This window comes from Dunckerocampus dactyliophorus, chromosome 9, assembly GCF_027744805.1.
Source record: "Dunckerocampus dactyliophorus isolate RoL2022-P2 chromosome 9, RoL_Ddac_1.1, whole genome shotgun sequence".
Taxonomy (NCBI): domain Eukaryota; kingdom Metazoa; phylum Chordata; class Actinopteri; order Syngnathiformes; family Syngnathidae; genus Dunckerocampus; species Dunckerocampus dactyliophorus.
The window spans coordinates 8,822,443-8,841,955 of NC_072827.1; the positions used below are offsets into that span (position 1 = coordinate 8,822,443).

At 40.9% G+C, this 19,513-nt stretch overlaps 2 protein-coding genes across 2 annotated transcripts; both read left to right on the forward strand.

Annotated features, from left to right (window-relative positions):
- The first annotated feature begins 5,111 nt into the window (after positions 1-5,111).
- On the forward strand, positions 5,112-7,056 carry hoxd4a (homeobox D4a). The gene is made up of 2 exons (XM_054787947.1): positions 5,112-6,260; positions 6,526-7,056. Exons 1-2 carry the CDS (start codon positions 5,855-5,857, stop codon positions 6,822-6,824), a joined length of 705 nt encoding a protein of 234 aa, XP_054643922.1. The 5' UTR covers positions 5,112-5,854; the 3' UTR covers positions 6,825-7,056.
- Positions 7,057-9,921: 2,865 nt separating this feature from the next.
- Positions 9,922-15,596, forward strand: hoxd3a (homeobox D3a). Its single transcript, XM_054787946.1, has 4 exons — positions 9,922-10,785; positions 12,114-12,173; positions 13,457-14,018; positions 14,096-15,596. Exons 3-4 carry the CDS (start codon positions 13,568-13,570, stop codon positions 14,836-14,838), a joined length of 1,194 nt encoding a protein of 397 aa, XP_054643921.1. The 5' UTR covers positions 9,922-10,785; positions 12,114-12,173; positions 13,457-13,567; the 3' UTR covers positions 14,839-15,596.
- The last annotated feature ends 3,917 nt before the right edge of the window (positions 15,597-19,513 follow it).

Here is a 19,513-nt window from a genome sequence, read left to right on the forward strand (position 1 = left end):
GGAGAGGCGAGATGCGGAAGATGGCTCCGCTAAACATGGATTATCGTCCTGCTATGTGTGAGTTTTTGCGCTCTTGTGAGGTTTTGTGACGTTTCGGCGCTCTTAGGTCTGACAGCTTCCTGTTGCTTTCACCATGCAATGTATAGCAAGCCGTTTAAATGCACCGCACTACACATTAATGCTAATAATTTCAAGAGATACACAAGGACATAGATTGTGCATGGAATGCAGTTCGTGCTTTTAGCAATCGATTGCTTCTGTCTGGGAGGTTTCTGTTTGGTTGTAGAGGATTTATCCTGTCAGTAAAAACATTTCAACACATTTCACCATGAATATCTTTGCAAAAAAGTGAATCCATGAATGTTTTGCACAGCTACTCAATCCGCAATAGCTTTGCACGCGCTCTTGATGAAATTGCTGCAAGAAAATACACACATTTTGCTATGTATTCTGCATAATGTGCACGATTTTTGTTCTTTCCGAGGACGTGCAGTTGGCGTCGTTGTTTTAGAGCTGCATGGAGATGGGGGCCAATTGAACAAAGACAGTATTTCACTGTTTGACAGGCAGCTGCGAAAGTATTTACAGCCTGACTGCAATGCGGCAAAATGGAGCCTGCACACACACACACACACACACACTCACAGACAAAGTGCAGCCTGGGAAAAGGCGCTTTCACGCAGTTTTCGCATGCTAAGATTATATAATCTCCATTTATACAATTATTTTTAAATGCCTCGCTTGTGCTAAAAGCACAAGGAATGCAACAATTTCTATAAATGGCCATTTATAGAAATATCAGTGCAGAAATGAAGATTCGCTGACTGGTCTACAATTTTCAGCAATGTCACTATTTTGAACATTATTATAAAGGTCACATGATCATTGTTAAACATCCAGGTTCATGCTCCAACACATATTTTGGAGGAAAGGCCACACATATTGTGGAGTCTTGCTTTAAACCTTGTAAACTGCTTTCATCATTTAGAGTCAATTACTCCAATACAGAAAAGGACAAAAATGTTAAAAAGTAATTCGAGCATATTTCAATTCAAATTTGAAGAAGGTTCCTCGTTTAGCATCAAGGTCCAACCATGCGTTTGGGCTGTGTAGGGTCATTTTTTACAGCGGTGGTAGTGGGTGGCAGGGAAACTGGGCCAACCTGCTAGCCGCCAGCAGAAGGCGCTGTTGTCCAACAGTCTGGCACTGTGGGACAGCGTAGCTACGCTCTGATTGGCGGAGACGCGTGGTCATGTGACCAGCATTGAGGTTTTGGGGAGACATTCGCCAGCCGCTGTGTTGTTATGTGGTTAAAAAGAAATCAACACATTGTTTTTGTTTGACTCGTGTCAATACATGGAAGCAAAAATGGTCATTATCTACATTTGTAAAAGTGCGTGATGATGATATATTGCAGATAGATAGTACCTACAAACTACAGCATCTGGCTCACAAGGACAAGCATCAGCTTCCTCGCAGGAGGAGGATTGGCTACAAGCATGAGTGACGTCACTACGTTTGGTGGTCTGTTCAAGGAAGTAAATAGCACAAAGATACTACCACACTACTACTACTACTATTCGTAGTTATATTAATATTTAATAATAAAACAATAATAAATCTCATATTTGTAATAATACTATAAATCATACTCTACATACTGTAAATCATACTATAAATTATACTACATACAATTACTATAAATAATACTATAAATGTATTATAAGTATAATAAGAGCAATAACAAATAATAATTATTATTCAATGTACGCACCGTGCATTAGCTATAATAATTATATACAATTTTAATAATAAATTATTACCAACACAAATTTACAATGTGTGTTCTGAAAAGGCAATTAAATTTTTTTAAAATATAATAATCAATATTACATTTATTATTTGGTGAGAGGAGCTAGGAGCAAATAATCCCATTAAATAATAATAATAAAGAATATTATTAAATGTATTACTATTTTAATAAATGCATTTATTATACAGTATATTAGTAATAATACATAGTAATTATCATTATATTTATTCTAATTATTAAATAAAATATTACATTTGTTATTAGGCTATTGGAAGTGTCTTATCCGTGAAATAAGAGCTTCATGATCTCATGGTCTCCTATCACCATTAGGTCTCAGGCTTGGACACGGATGTAACATTAGGGATGTGCAACAATAGACAATAGTAATAAAAATAACAATAATAATAATAATAATAATTTAAAAGTGCAACCACACAAGTAAAAAAAAAAGAGTCTAAACAGTGTTGATTGTGGCAGTGCACATGTTCCAATCGGTGTCGTGACCTCCCGCCTTCCTCATTCCTTCCTTCCTTCCTCCTTTCCCCTGCATGCTCTGCAGCCTCACCGCCATTATTGAGGAAGTGCAACTTTAGAGGATTATTTATGGAGCGGCGCGCTCTCGTGAGTGGCTGCGAGGAAACACGTGACGCCATTAAAGTTTGCTTTATGGCCCTCGGCTTGACAAGACAAAATATAATTCTCATTGTGTATTGGCAAGTGGCTCCAGATGGGCCGGAGAGCACCACGGAGCTTTAGCACGGGCGGCGGCCTGCAGGCTGCTGCGGCCGCCCGTGGTGGCACTGGGGGCGGCGATGCTACCGGTGGTGGTACCGGTGGCACTGGTGGTACTGGTGGTGATGGCTCTGCGGTAAGGTGGCTTTTTATTGTTGCATGGGCGTATGTATGATGTCATAGACGTCAGACCTGATGTAGTTTCCTGCCTGGCTGCAGTTGGGGGTTACAGGAGGAGGGGGTGCTACGCAGATGACGTGCTGATGACTGACTCGAATTTGGGTTTTTTTTGGCTGTTTTGTTGGATTTCGACTCAAACATTGAACACAAACTGCTTCAATTGAGGCCTATTAAAACTCTAGGATTTGATATGCACTGTACTTCTAATCATCTGTCTAGCTGCTCGTTTCGTTGCTCTTCAAGTAGCTTTCTGCTTAGAAAAAAAGTCAGCTGAATATTAAAAATGACATTTTCACACGTGGCCTCCATGCTTTAGAGGCCTAATGCTTCAATTATTATCATGAAGGCATTCAATCTAAGAGCTACCAAATATCCAAATAATGACTACTATGTTCATAATTGAGCATTGTATATTATTCCCTTTATTGAAAAGCCTACATGCAGAATAAAAACATTCTGTTTAGTGATTATTTTGAGTGTTTTTGCCAGTGCACAAACCCCCAAATAGACCGAAAAGAGCCCCGAGCACTCCCACTTAGTCTTAAGTGAGGGAAAAACGCTGACTTTATATTTCTTTTGTGCTGCATCTCGGCTTTGACCCGTCTCAAGTGCTGGCCTGGGCAAGGTGAAAGGCAGGTCAGGCTGTCTCACACGAACACACACCTTGATACAACGTCTGGACTTGTTACATGACACCACAACGAATTTCGGAACCAATTGTGCGCAGTGTCACCTTGTCTCAGTTTAAACTGCTATTATAATCATTCGTTTTGCATGGACAAATAAATACTGTATATTTTAAATAAATAAAAAATAAAAAATGGAGAAACACAAACAATAATTAAAAAAAAATAATATATTTGTCTCAATAAAAGTCACATAAGTTCCCATGTAATTCTATGATTCACTTTTGCACACACTGCATGGACCTAACAAGCATTTCAGCTTTAAAATATTTCTATATTTATTTTGCAAAACGTTGCGATAGTGGCGAGAATCGATTAAGATTGTTTTATATGCAAAATAATTAATCAATACGACTGAAAGCTTGGATGCAAAGCTGTTTAGGAGGCAGAGTAGCTGCCACTGAGCTTATAGTTAATGACTAAAATGGAACTGGTCAACTTTTGCACCCTTTGAGCTGTCAGAGAGGCTGAGAAATAATTTTTGGGGGGCTAACTTTGTTAAACGATTTGGAGTGACCTCAGTGGCCTCACGTTGTGGACATGTGGAGATAGCCTTTATTGATCCAGAAAGGATATTTTCGACTGTATGTTTTTTTTCACTTTTAAAAAATATGTAATTAACAGAAACGTTTTATTTTATATATTTACATTTTATGTTTTATAATATTAAAGTACTTTTTAAAAATCCTGTTAATTAAACGTAAAGTGCTCCAGTTTATGAATATTAATACATTGCATGGACTGTATAGGAGAACAAAACAAATATTTTTCCCAGCTCTAAGTGGATGTTTTTTGACATTTAGAAAACATTAAATGAACACAAAAACATTTTATTTGTATAGATATATATTTCAAAAATATATAGTAACAAAAAACAAATACATTAATTTCAATTAATTAAATCTACAGAAGTTAAGCAACTGTTGATTAATAATATTTAAAAAAAAACTGCATGGACTATAGGAAAATATTCATATAACATTTTCCCCAGTTTTAAGTTGACAGGTTTTATTTTTTTCACACTTAGAAACTATAAAATGAACGCAACCATTTAAAAAAAAATATTTACACATTAATGATATATTTTTTTTAATTTAATTAAATCCATAGTTAATATAGTTAAGTGAAAAATAATAATAAATTGGACTATGGAATATATACGAGGATACACCCAAAGTGGACTGTTTTTTACATTCAGAAAATATCACATGAACAAAAAGAAAGGTTATTTCATCTTTAGATTTAAAAATGATTTTTTGGACAATTATTTATGAATAATATTAAACTGCATGGACTATAGGATAAGCCACATTTTTCCCCAGCTCCAAGTGAGAGGAATGCCAAGCAGGGGGTGTCTCCAGGCCAATAATTGGGCCATAATAAACAGGGAAATGACGGAAATTGCAGGAAAACACACACACACACACACACACACACACACACACACACACACAAGGTGTCCAAGTGCAGAAGCTACAGAAAGCACTGCCTCAGATGAAGACATTTGCATGACCTCCTCTAAGAGTGCATGTCAGTCTCCTCACTTGCATGCCCACCTCCTCCTCCTCTTGCATCTGTCGGACGCCTCCCGTCGTCTATATATACCCTGTAGAACCGAATTTGTGTGATCAAACCACAGTCACAGATTCGATTCTAGGGGAGTATATGGTCGATGAAAAAACTTCGATTTAGTGACTTTTTGACACCCTGTTGGCGCTACACTGACACTTCTCACTCTCTCTGTAATGAACATGATGGAGGCTGCATACTTGTATCAATAACATGAATAAAGCAACATGTTGGAATGAAACAAATACACTCCTGCATGGCACTGCACGCCTCCCTCCTCTTGTCTCTTTACCTCAATGAATGATTCCCAGAGGCGGCCATTGGCCAATTGTTTCCAGGGGCCTGCAGAAGATGAAGGGATGAGATTGGTGTAACTTTTGCATGACCCCCTCCTTGACAAAGACAGTCGCCATCAATTGTCCTCGCTCATTATATCCCCCTGCTTTTAAACCAGAGGGGCTTCGTTTTTGTTGCGCAGATGCCAGGACGTAGAGCACGCATGAAAAATGTGATTTTACTTAAAATGTTTGTTATTTAAAGCATATTTGTATTATTTTATCTTATTTTTTAGCATGTGCAGCAAGGTATAAAGTGTTTTTGTTCTCTCGGGGGGTGGAACTTTGTTTTCCTAACCTGCAAACAGATGTTTGAGGGTTTATTTTTCCGCCATGAGTGCAATTAGGGCATATTTGGAGTGGGTGAAATTGCTCTTAGTTGTATGTTTACCCGTGTGAGGAGCAGCGTCACCTCCATTGGCCGACACAGTCACATGGTCCGCTAACTTTATTCAGTTGACACCAAAGTAGGAGGGCTTTATGGAGGGAGGAAAAAAGACAACTCGAGAAAAATTAGTATTTTCTACCTTCACAAATTAATGGCCATGAGTTCGTATATGGTGAACTCCAAGTATGTGGATCCAAAATTTCCTCCCTGCGAGGAATATTCGCAGAATAACTACATACCTGAGCAGGGTTCGGACTACTTCAGCCCATCGCAGGACACTGACTTTCAGCACCCGGGGATCTACCCACGCTCAAACTACACGGAGCAAGCTTTCGGCTGCAACGCCGTGCAGGAGTCCCCGGTGCAGCCACGGGGTCACGTCCACGACAGAGCCGGCCAGCCGAGCCCCTTTGGCGCACAGACAGAGCAAGCGCAGCCGGTCCATGTGGCCGGAGCCCGGACGTGTGGACAGCAGAACACAAAGAGCCCGAATGGGATGCAAGGCAAGCAGCCCGCGGTAGTTTACCCATGGATGAAGAAAGTGCACGTCACTACGGGTAAGGTCGCCCTTTTACGCGCTCATGACGCATGGTTGTAGTTTGCGAATCATTCAGTGTTCTATTTATGAGAGCCTTTCAAAGGCCTCGCCAATTACACAAGTCGTAAATTTTATAGCTCTGGAAGCAGGCCGCGGAAACCAAAGCGTGTAGTGTGCAAATGTGTGCTAGAATTGCGTAATTGTGTGCATAAAAACACTCTATTCAAATAAACGTGTGTGTATTCCTCCTCCTTTTAAAAACAATATTTGTTTCCTTCCCGCAGTCAACCCGGATTACACGGGTTCCGAGCCTAAACGCTCCAGAACAGCCTACACCCGGCAGCAGGTTCTGGAGCTGGAGAAGGAGTTCCACTTCAATCGCTACCTGACCAGGAGGCGCCGAATCGAGATCGCCCACACGCTTTGTCTCTCCGAGAGGCAGATTAAAATCTGGTTCCAGAACAGGAGGATGAAGTGGAAGAAGGACCACAAACTGCCGAACACTAAAGGAAGGTCGGTACCGACCCCGGGCCACCTGCAAAGCCTCCACAAGGACAACCAGACTGACATCACGTCCTTGTAAAGACCAAGACACGAGCAGAGAAGTCGCATCTGACTTTTGCATGGACTGAAGTCGTTTTTAGACATTTTTTTATTTAATGAAAATAAAATCAGTGTTGACTTGAGGCTGGGATAGAAAACATACAAATCAATCAGTATTTTCACGGAGGTGTTCGAGTTTCTTTTATGGTTCGCTTACTGCAAAGACGCACCATAAAATATTACAACCAAACTTTTTTTTCTTTTTGGGGGAAATGCGGGGGGGGGGGGCTCCGTGCGGACGTCCACTTTCAGCTTTTGTGGATTTAATTGTGTCGTTTCTACTTCGTTTAAGAACATTCGTTGGAATTACGCACACATCTCAGTGACGCGCAAATTTACTTGAAGGAAAGTGCAACCAAAAGCACGACAACTGCTCTCGTAGTCCCAAATATCGCTCGTCATGGTCATATGTATGTTTTAACTTATTTTGTACGATAAAAGCTTTTTTTTCTTGAAATATATTTTCTTCAAAACATTCCTTTTCATTGAAATAAATCTCGCCTTGTCATTTTTATATACATGTTCAACCTCTGCCATGCCCGTTTTTCATTATCATTCCTGCATGGCATCGAATTGTTTGAAATATTTAGGAATATTTGTGTTGTTTTTATTTATTGTTTTAAAAAAGTGTACATTTTGGTATCGCGCGCACACCCGATGAAATGAATGCTACTCGTTAAGAATTAACCTTTGACAAATATATGTTTGTGCATGGCTTTATGTAAAGTTTCGTCTTAGTTTTGATGTGAGAATGTATTTTTTATTTCTTTCTTTAGTTACACAAAGGGTTTAGGAGTCGGGGGTGTCATGTCAGGTTTCGACACACACACACAAAAAAGGCATTTATTTTTTTTTCGTTTTTTGTTTTAAAACCGTCATTGTCTCAACACAAGAAAGGGCCCAGAAGCTCTCTCCCAGCTCTTGGAGGTCTTGTTGAGGAGGTATTTGAAGCGAAGGTCGGTGGCAGGTTCATCCAGGGGACACGTTGGAGCCGCAAGGGATGACCCCGACACCCCTGACCCGGCCGGACAGGCAGCATTTTCTCCTTTTTTGAAACAAAAAAACTCTGTGAAGCATTCAAAGCAAGTCAGTGCGTGACTTGTAAAACAGAGTTCTTTCTATCTAAAAAAAAAACAAAAAAAACTGCACAGTATTTGAAGACAGAGGTTCCAATATACGATTCGTGTCAATATGCAATCTCTTTTACTGGTTTTATTTTTGTACATGCTTTCTACCTTGTATTTGTGCACCGGGTTGTGAGAAGTATATTGGAAACAAATAAAGATTTCTACAGATGATGCATTTAAATGATGACAGAGAGACGTGTCTTATTTCAGCACCCTTTAGAATATATTTTTTAAACGTCACTTCAAAACATATATTTGGCATTTCTTTACGCTGACGCACGAGGAGACAAATGCGTGAAAACACCCCTGAAATGTCTTACCTTTTGTCTGAAGCTCGCCTTTAAGGAATTCGATGTCAATTTTTATTGCTTTGCATTTAAAAACGAAATACACACAATTAAACACTAATAATAATATTAGTATTTAGTGCGTCCATATTGTTTTATATTATAAGCTTTAGATATATATAAATATATATATTGCCGTAAAAAGTACCATGATTTGCTGTTCGGACGTGATTCTTTGGTACAAAACCGAAACAATGTAACGAGGAGTTTACTGAATCTGACGTGTAAGTGTTCAAACTAAATTAAAATCATTGTTTGAATCATATATGCTCATTGATATTATATTTGATTTCAAATAATATAACAACCAAGCCTTTTATTGTTTGTTGTTGCTACTATTGGGACCCCACACCTTGCGCTATACCACACATGCATCCACTATCAAGCACACAAAAGGCCTCGAACAAGACATGTGGAAAGACAATCTTCACACCCCCCCCCCCCCCCAACACACACACACACACGTACACGTACTACGTGATCCACCCTGCACATATGCACAAATGTCTTCGTATGTGCGTGTAAAGCGGACTCCAATAAAACAAAAGTGATGTCCTTGAAGGCAACACGCCGTATATGATGTGCATTTAGATGCAGAGGAGGGAGAATGGATGGCTTTAACATGCTACATTAGTACTTATTTTGCAGGGAGTGGGGAGGGGGGACAATGTATTATTATTATTATTATAAGAAGAAAAGGTGTGATTGGACTGCACGCGCTCGCAGCCACGCTGACCTACATGCGTGCGCGCCAATAAATGGCAGCCATGGGCGCTGTGCCACTTCCAATGACAGCCGCATCCACCGCTGGGAACAAGCATGCGCCAGTGCTGCTCCTCGCCATCCCGCCATATTTGACTCTCCCTCACGCTCGCCTCGTTTCCCCTCCTCTTTTCCTCCTCCTGACAACAACCCAGCATCGCGTTATAGTAGTGCGTCGTCTTTTGCATTCGCAGAAATTCACCTCGACATTGTCGCGCTGTAAAGCTTGAAACCCCCCCCCCCCCCGCACCTACGCCACCACCACCCAGATCACGTGACTGGCCCAATAATTAATGCAGCACCGTCCCCCCCACCCCCTCGAAGCTTGGCGTCGTCATTAATCGCGAGGACTCTATCTAGACTTGAAAAACTGAAGAGATCCGCCAAAGGAAAAAAAAACAATAATAGGCTTTAAACAGCACAGCAGCGTCGGGAGCGACACATCCCAAAGCCAAGGATGCTCGGGTAAGGTCTGTATTTACTGCATCTTCCATGCTGGACGGCTTCGCTCTGGAGCCAAATGTGCTCTTATTTGATTTATTGTGCTATTGGTGTGTGTGTGTGTGGTTTAGAGGAGGAATCTTGCAGATGAATGCATGGTCATTGTGGATTTTTATTGCTCTCTGGCCCATTTCAAGTCCAATTTAGCTCTGGTGCAAAATACAGTAAACGAAGATGCGTTTATTTGCATGAAGTGCAAATAAATGCTGCTTGGTGGTCACTGGCTTGGATTGGAGGTGGAAGTTTGGCCCGGCTGACACTTCTGCATCCTTGTAAATCATTGCCAGTAATTCCTGAAAGGGTTGGAAGGGAGGGAGACAGAGGGAGGGGGGCGAAAACTGTAAATCTTTCACTTTTATTACCCTGTGAACATATGTGGCAGCCAGTCTTGAATCTTTTTCTTTCCCAGCAAGCAAAAGCCGACGCTCCAAATCTTCATCATTCTCCTCTAAGTGCTCCACATTCTCTTTTTCCTGAGAACAAAGGCCTTATCTTTTTTTAGCTGTATCATATCATAATAGGATTTATTTGAATACAAATCACCATAAATCATTTTTACAAGTCAATATAGAACACACGTTAAATATACGTGGGGCAACAATATCAGATTTAATGCAATTGTTTGCCTAAATCTGGAATGCAAAATATAAAAAAATACAAATATCCTGCAGGTTTTTAGCAAAAAAAACACACTTCAGTTTCCAGCAGCAGTGCAGGATCTGTAAATAAATATTTAACCGAGAAACATACTGAGGAATTAAACGCCACCCTTTGTCAAAATGGATTGGTGAGGTAGAGGAAGAGCAATCACGTGAACAAATATGCTTGCATCTTGCAGGGCAGTGCCTTTATTTGTCATCATAAAGCCTCCCCCTCCCTTAAACCCAAATATTCTACTGTTTAGCTCCCAAATCTGCACAGGCCTACACTTAAATTCCTGCTATTTCATTTAGTGATTGATTGCCAGACAGTTTTTTTCCTCCTCTCCGTGCAGAAATAAGGATACCCAATGTTGGCTTTTTATTGGTAGCTGAGTCCTTCCACTCTTCCGGGAATACTACATCCACTGGTGTATGGAAATGTCTGAAAAAGAGCAAGATCAGGTTTAGGACAGCATCGTCTCCCACACAAAAGGATTTATTCCAGAGGCTGCAAGAGTGAGCTGCTATTGCTTTTTTTAAATAAAAGATGAATTGACCTCCAGGTAAGCGGCTGCATGGCGCAAAGAAACCTTTAAGCAGGTTCATTCGATGCAAGGAAATAAGGATGCGTGATTTATTCCACTTGGAGGAGGATGGCGCTTGTTAAAGAGCTGCTCGTGAAGGCTGCGTGCGGAGGATGCAGAGCAAAAGGCACCTTCGTAATTTGGGAAAGCAAAGGAAAGAAACGGAACTCGGTGCACTTTTCAGCTCATTTCTACGAGAACCAGCACGAAGGAAAAAGTAGAGGGGACTTTTCTTCTTTTTGACTCGCGGATCGTAAATCACATTAATTTGTTGTCTTATCGTCACAATGGCGTTTGCGGTGATTTATGTGCTTTGAGCTGCGTGGCTTTGTTAAAAACATCAAGTCATATGTTCGACGAGGAGACGAGTTTGATTTTCTCACCTTTTGTGAAGCTTTTTTGCACCGATATTCCAATTTAATTCATCTATTTTGCGACGTGAATTTCGTTTGAGACGTTACGCATACGTTTTCATTCTTTGTATGCATTTTTCATCATGAAAAAAAATACGTATAATAATAGTAAAACAATTTTATCACAACATAAATGACTAATATGCATTAATTTCTGCAAAACAATGCAGCATGCGCCTTCAAGTAGCAATGGAAATAATAAGTGTCTACATGGAGTCCCGGCCCTTTGTGTGGACCAAACTTACCGTAACAGCGCGTAGGCGAAGAACACTGCGCCTTGAATAGAGGAGCATGTCTGCTACTAGTAGCCCAGTGGGCCAAAGCACTTGAGCAGACCAGCTTTAACAAATATCCCACATCCAAGCGATGTTAAATCTGCCTTACTTTGACGGAAATAATCCACAAATTTAAAAAGCAGGCAAACTAGAAAGTGGTTCCAATTCCTACATTATTTTTTCAAATATTTTCTTCCTAAATGTGAATTTCTTGGAGCCGGTGTGTGTGTGTGTGTGTGTAGAGCTTCTTCTCCTTTTGCTTGAAATTGTGGTTTGGATTTTGCAGCCGGTCTACTTGAAGGCTAAAACGGCTCCTCTCGTTGTTCATTAAACGCTGCATGACCCAAAGGTCAGGCAAAAACTGCTTATGACTGCTAAATATTTGGCCTATTCTTTGTATTTTAAAAGTGCACATGCAGGACTTTTTTTTTTAAAGCCTTAAAGGCATCACGTTTGCAGAGACAATAAGTGTGCAAAGAGAACGAACAAAGGGGTTTTTATCATTGTATAATTTACATTTTTATTTCAGGTGGAAAAATATTTATGGCAAAGATTTGTTTCTATTTTTTATTTGACAAATATTTATGCAAATATATATTTAGTGATGTGTGTTTTGCAGGTGGAACTAGGAGCAATGATGAATGCGTAAAGGACAAAACACCCATTTGCGCAAATTTCGGTGAGTATAACAACAAGCAAACGAGCCCCTTTTGTTGCTGTTGTTTTTCCACATAAAGTGAGGCGTCAATGACCAAACCAGACACGGGGCATGGCCTATATCCAGCAAATGTATTTACTGTGCCTCCACATTATTTAGGCAGTAAATTCCAATTAAAATGTATAATTACAAATAGACAAGGAGATAGACACGTCCCGAAAATAAATAATAATAATGAGGTGGAATTCCTCTATGTAATCCATTTATTCCGGCAGGCTACTCACGCTTTCAACGTCTCTTCTTGCAGCAGTGCAGCCGACTAATGCTGCAGCAAGGCATATTAAAGCCCTGCTTTATAAAAGCAGCTCGGCCCACGATGGAATTCTTTCCCTAGCCTTCCACCTACGCTTTTTTGTTGCACTTGTGAGGGGCTGCGAGTGGAGTGCACTGTTTTGGTTTGCGTTTACAACGCCAACATTTGCGGTCATAAATTTTGCCGCGGCGGTCCACACTGACAGGTGCAATTGTTATGCAGCACGACGAGGACTTTACCACCAACATACAGTAGCCCCCGCTTCTCATATTTATCATGCAACTTTATTACGGCGATTAGGACCGGCCTGCACGGGCTTTACAAAAAACACAAAAAACAAAAAACATTAATCTGACATAACGTGTTTATTTTTGTGCGTAAAACGCGCATCATCACTTGGCGATAAGAACAAAATAGCACCATTTTAACAAAGACTATTACATTAATCGTTGCTCCTTTTTTATCAGTGTTTCAGCATCACTCTCGTATTAAATGGCGTTAGATTATGAAGGTGTACCTAATATTCAACATAGGTGGAGACGTGCGTAAAGATAAATGATCACACATTGCTGCCAACCACGCCCACACCAACCGACACACAGCTATGCCACCTTCTCTGCTCACACACACGCACACACACAGAAATGATATTTATATTGAGATGAATGCTGTAGAGTAGTGTGTGAACATGTGATCCAAAGCTTGAACAACGCATGACGCAACGCTTTGTCAGACCTTGTGATTAGTGAAAAGGCCATTGTGTTTGTGTGTCAAATGCTGATTCAGCTCCTTTTCTGAGGGCTCACCAAAGCCCCACAGAGGGCCTTTTTTAGGGAAAGTTAAACTTTAACTGTTTTTGTCTTTAAAAAAAAAAAAGAAAAAAGCAATACTGGAGCTGCAATATGGAGATAGTTTAATAGAATTGTTGATTGTAGATAAGTGTAAAATAAAATAATTTAAAGGAGTAAAATGTTTATTCATATTTTTATAGGTGACAGACTGGAGCAAAGGTGGGGGAGGCCAATTACGTGATAAATCTACCACGATACTCATGCCATTGGAGATACTTCCCTGATTTATTGTCTTTGAGTGAACAACTACAATGCAGAAAGCAACATACTACGACAACTCTGCACTCTTTGGGGGCTACAGCTACCCCAAAGCTGACTCGTACAACTACGCTCACCAGTCGTACCCTCCAGCCAACATCGAGGGGGACTACCAGGGCCCGGTGTGCCCCATCCAGACCCCCGCAGTCCGGCCACCGACCCTGAAAGAAAGTGACTTAAACGGGGATTGCATGCGGCAGAGCAGCAGCAGCGGCGGCAGCCAAAGCAACACCAACAGCAACAGCAACAGCAGCAGTGTGGGGGAGCAGCAGGCCGGGGCTCCGCTGCCACCCTCACCCGGCTCCAACGGCTCTGCAGCGCAGAAGAAGAAGTCTTCCCCGGGCGGCAGCAACGCTTCGCCCGCCTTGACCAAGCAGATCTTTCCCTGGATGAAGGAGACCCGGCAGAATGCCAACAAGAAGAGCAATAACTGCCCCGCTGCAGGTATGATGGAGATGGATGTGCATTGGGGGAGGGCTGGGGGTGGGGGTTACAGTCGTAACAAATATTTGTAATTGCAGGGGAGGTGAGCGATGAAAAGAGCCCGTCCGGACCGGCCTCCAAGCGGGTGAGAACCGCGTACACCAGCGCGCAGCTGGTGGAGCTGGAGAAGGAGTTCCACTTCAACCGCTACCTTTGCCGCCCACGCAGGGTGGAGATGGCCAACCTGCTCAACCTCACCGAGCGCCAGATCAAGATCTGGTTCCAGAACAGGAGGATGAAGTACAAAAAGGACCAGAAGTCCAAAGGGCTGGCGCACTCGCCTCTGGGGCACTCCCCGGACAGAAGCCCGCCGCTTAGCGGCCCCAATCACATTGGATATTCGGGCCAGCTCCAGAACACTTTGGCCTATGATGCGCCCTCGCCTCCGCCCTTCGCCAAGCCCCAGCAGAACATGTACGGTCTGGCCGCCTACACGGCCCCGCTGGGCGGCTGCATGCCACAGCAGAAGCGCTACCAGAGTGCCGAGTACGAGCACCACGGCATGCAGAGCGGCGGCACGTTCGCCGGCGCCAACTTGCAAGGCAGCCCAGTCTACGTGGGCGGGAACTTTGTGGATTCCATGCCATCCTCGGGCCCCGTCTTCAACTTGGGCCACCTTCCCCACCCCTCGTCCACCAGCGTGGACTACAGCTGCGCCGCTCAGATCCCGGGGAACCACCACCACGGACCCTGTGACCCCCACCCCACCTACACGGACCTCACCTCGCACCAAGCCACTCAGGGAAGGATTCAGGAAGCGCCTAAACTCACGCACTTGTAATAAAGGCGTCTACTAGCGCGCGCGCGCGCGCGCGAATGTGTATGTGTGTGTGCGTGTGTGCGTGCGCGTGTGTGCGTGTATGCCAATATCATGTTATTACCTCATTAGTCGAATAACTCCCATGCAGCGAGTCACGTGCATTATTATTATTACGATCACAGTATTAATGAATATTATTGTGTATTTTTTTCGAAAGAATACAGCCTCTCCCATGTTCTTGGATATTTGGGGATGTCTGCCAGTTGTTCCTCCTGTTTCTTCTTTTTGATATAAAAGTGCAATGCGCATTTTGGACTGAATATTTGACTTGAAAGTAAGGCTTGTATAGATGATGAACGTAGAAACTCCTAGTGAGAAGGACTTTTGGAGTCCCGATTTTTTTTTGTCTCCTCATCCTCATCATGGTATTTATTTCTCCTCATGCGTTTTTTGGCTCTTATATCTATTTATTATTCAACTATTGCACATTATTTATCGTTTCTAAGCGAGTATTTATGTGTGTGTTTGTTTTCTTGTTTGTAAGATTGGACAGATCAGTGCACTTGATGGCGAAACAGGGTTTGAAAAGATGATTTGTAATTGTAAATCGGGGGACAAATGGGGCATTTTATAGTGTATAAGCACCACTATGTGTCCATGGTTAAACTTGTGTGCAAATCGTAGACTATCGAAGTATCAAATATTGTACACACCAGCATGTCATTTTGTGTACTCCATTCCTACTTTTTGTTTGTTTCCATCGTTATTCCACCTCATGGAATTACACCTTAATTATATGGAAATGTTCTATTTTATTGTGTTGAGCATTTTGTAAATAAAGTGGTCAAACAGTACTGTTTTTATTATTAGATTTTTATTATCATTGCATCATATTATATTTTTTATTAAATATTATTCGATTCCCATCCCTTCTTTAGTTTTCTGCGGCCCACTGACGCCCAGCCAAGAAGGAGAAGCGATCAATAAATTAGACACCAGGATATCCAAGCAAGACTGCCTCTATAATGCAAAGTGCATTTTAGCAGAATAAGGTTATTGATGTTTTATTGGTATGAGGGCAGCCAGTCTATATCAGCTTACTGCATCATCCTCATCGGTGTGTTATTTTACTGTATGATTATTATCATAAGAGAATGAGCTCCATCCTTATTGATCAGCGCGCTGCTAAAGTTAGACGGGTGGACGTTTAAAAACATATCCAATTTATCGACGAGCAAGAAAGGGAAAGTGCGCGCGTGTGCGCGTTTTAATGTGTATGCTCGCGTGTACGTGAGTGTGTGTGTGTGTGTGTGTGCGTGAGCGAGAGAAAGAAAGAGAGAGCAGTTCATTCTTTATTGCTCCTGGAGAGCCATTTCAAAGCTCATTAATCAAAAACTCGTCGCTTTCAGACTCCTCGCTGATTCCCCCTCCTCGCCAACAAAGCATCTGCATTCCAAATCCAAGGAACACGTTTCAAACCGAGCAGGCTAATCTTTAATGGGGAGGGGGGAGGCCATAAACACGCTGTGTGCACATCGCCCTCCAAATGTTGCATTAAATTCATGTCTAAATGTCTTAACGCTCATCATTTTTTTGCGCGTGTAAAATGTGATTTAAAACAATTGATGAGGAATTGATACATTTCTGCTATACAGTATGTGCACACGCGCTTATTGGGTCATCTAAATTCAAAATAGTTCCTTAAAAACCCTTGCAAAAATAACTGGATTGTTAAAAAATGAATATTCAGTGACATAGATTGCAGTATGAATATAAGCACAGTAAAAAAAGAACTATATGCCAGTATGTTCATGCATTTTAACATAAATACCCCCAAATAACACGTTTTTCAGCGCCTATGGGGTGGGGAATAAAAGTTTTACCAATTACTCATATGTGAAACATCTAAACAACTCATATTTCATTTACTATAGATGTCTTTTCTAGAAAAACGAGTAAAACAACGAATGAAGCGAAGAGCATCCCACCAGCAGCTCCTGCTCATGACCCTGATTGGAGATGAAACCGCACATGCGCAGTGGCTTGATGCCAAACAAGGGCTCCAGCGTCTACATGTGCAGGAGGACCACCGACTGGTAACGTTTGTGTTGGTCTTCCACGCAGTGTTGGACACAAGTTGACTCAAGTTGTTGTTTTTTTGTGTAAAGGATGAGAGGAAGGTTTACGCCCGCAAGAAGATCTCGCGATACTTCCGTGTCCGCATCCAAGTCCATCCCTGGCGAGGAGGAATGTTTTTATTTTTGCACGCCATCTGAGGGGCTTACATCGCCGCGGGAGAAATTATTATAGAAAACGAAAACAAATTGTCACGTTATCCTCACTTGGTCTTTTATTTTGGTGGCAAGCGAGGCTTGTGGATGCTCACGCGCTGGATCGAGGCTTTCAGTTCCAATTAAAAATGGACCTGAGGAGGGACTTAAAAGAAAAACACAAAAGCACGACTGTCTGGACTGATGCTGTTACGGGAGTTTTCGTCTGCATGAACTCGAACACTTTATCACGTAAAAGGGAAATGTGACATTTATTAATATTTGTATGATTTATTGCTTCTGTTGCACAATTAAATGACACTCTCTGTGTTTTAATATGCCCGCGACCAAATTCAATGTTACATTAAATATTACAGATAAATGGCTTGCATTCATCTCATTCCTTTCACAATAAAATTTTAAATACTTGTGTTTCTATGCCGTGCAAGAATATATTTCTATACACAAAATACATGTGTTTTTATTACGAAAACCTGCATTTATATAATTTGTTGTCAATGAAATGACCGGAAAAGTTCCTCCTCACACACACAATTACTGACTTATGACACTTTATTGATTTGCATGAAATAAATTGTAAAAATAAACTCAAGCAAATCCTGTACTGCATAAAGCAGGGGTATCTAAAGTGTGGCCCGGGGGCCATTTTTGCCCACAGCTAGTTTCTCACATTCCAAAAATAATTATTAATGAGCTACAGTATTGTTAGATATGACATTCATTTGCTATATCAGCTATAACACAAGGCTAAGATGAATGTTTTGTTCAGATAGTTTAGCACAGGGATTCTCAATGGGTGGGTCGGGACCCAAAAGTGGGACAGATAGTCAAAATATGTATACATGTGTATATGGAATATATGCATATGTAATATACAACCCGTGTTTGACTTGTTTTATTATTTTGAAGCCAAATTGAGTAATATTTGGGTCATCTTCCTCCTTGGTATATAACTATTGCACAGTTATTAGTGAAATACTGCAATTTTGATATTTAATTTAAATGTATGCATTATCTGTGTGCATGCAGTCATTCCTTAGTAAATAATAGTGGCTTAATTCATTCCTCTAAAATGCACTTTGGGCATGTAATTATGTGTATTAATGTTTAAAAAGTCAATTTTATGTCATAGTTCATTTTATTTAAAAAAAAATTGCTTTGTTTGAGTCGGTGGTGACTTCATGACCGTTGGAAAATGTGGGTCCTGAGCTGAGAGCATTTGAGAACCCCCATGTTTGAGCATATACTGAGCTATTTGATTTGATTTTAAACAGTACATGTTTTAGAAGGGGGTTGGGTCACATGATCACATGTCAGGCATATAAAATAAAATAAATGAAATCAACTGAAATAGATTATTAAGTCATCTTTTTTTATATTTACTTATACAATTTAATTCATTTTAGTATTTTTTTTCTTTTATTTTTTCTTCAGGTTTTCTAATTGCAGCTCTTGCTGGAAAAAAAGCTTGGACCTTCCCATAGTGGCAATTATTTCAATAATTTGATTTCCTTTTAAAAAACTGCTGATATATTTAAAAAAAGACATGTAACAACTCCCATCTAGTGATGAAAGAAACACAATGTTGTAAATAATACACTGATCCACTCGGAAAAAGGACACAAGCATGTGTTAGTGTCATTGACAAGCCACTTTGGGTAAATGCACTGACATCTTGTAAAATGGGCTTTATATTTTATGACATGTCAAAGTGTGAGTCAGACACACTTGCGCCATAAAAGTGTTGCTTTTGGGAGGAGCATGACTACTGAGGAAGCTACTTTGCTGATGTTAAAAGTTCCAGCGACCACGCTGACACTGCTATAGTTTTGCTGTGAGTTTTCCCAATTTTTGCCTTTTCTGTGCTCATAACTGCAGTGGTGACTAGCGGGCGTCTTTTACAGAAAATGTAGGAGGTGAAGTACCGAACAATACAAGCATCCCAAATATGTTCAACAGATTCAAATGCATAACAATACCAGAAAGAGTACGGCTCGTGAAGTAATTACAGTGGAACCTTGGTTAGACTCACTAATCTATTCTAGAAAGCCCAAAATGTTAACACAAACCAGTTTTTTATAGTTTTACAATTATAGTTTCACATGCAGAAAACACTTCTACATGCATATAAATGATGAATGAAAGGGATAAATGAACATTTAAGGATACTTACTTATTATTATTAATTATAATGAACGTGATTGTTGGCAAAGGCACGATGCGGCAGCGAGATCAGTACGAACACCACCTTCCTGTTTCTTGAATTCAATGATGTATCTCACCTCAAATCTCTGCTTTTCTTTTGTTCATGGCTGCAAAATAACCCAAAATTCAGCCAAAGAAAGCTGAAAATGCCAACATTTTGATAAGGAAGGTGAGAAACACTATTGAAATGAAGAAATTCA

Excerpts from the sequence above, each read along its gene's own strand:
- hoxd3a (XM_054787946.1), top strand. The coding sequence starts at position 13,568 with ATGCAGAAAGCAACATACTACGACAACTCTGCACTCTTTGGGGGCTAC. Across the intron at positions 14,019-14,095 it reads CAATAACTGCCCCGCTGCAG|GGGAGGTGAGCGATGAAAAG; the intron begins GTATGATGGAGA and ends TTGTAATTGCAG.
- hoxd4a (XM_054787947.1), top strand. The coding sequence starts at position 5,855 with ATGGCCATGAGTTCGTATATGGTGAACTCCAAGTATGTGGATCCAAAA. Across the intron at positions 6,261-6,525 it reads GAAAGTGCACGTCACTACGG|TCAACCCGGATTACACGGGT; the intron begins GTAAGGTCGCCC and ends TCCTTCCCGCAG.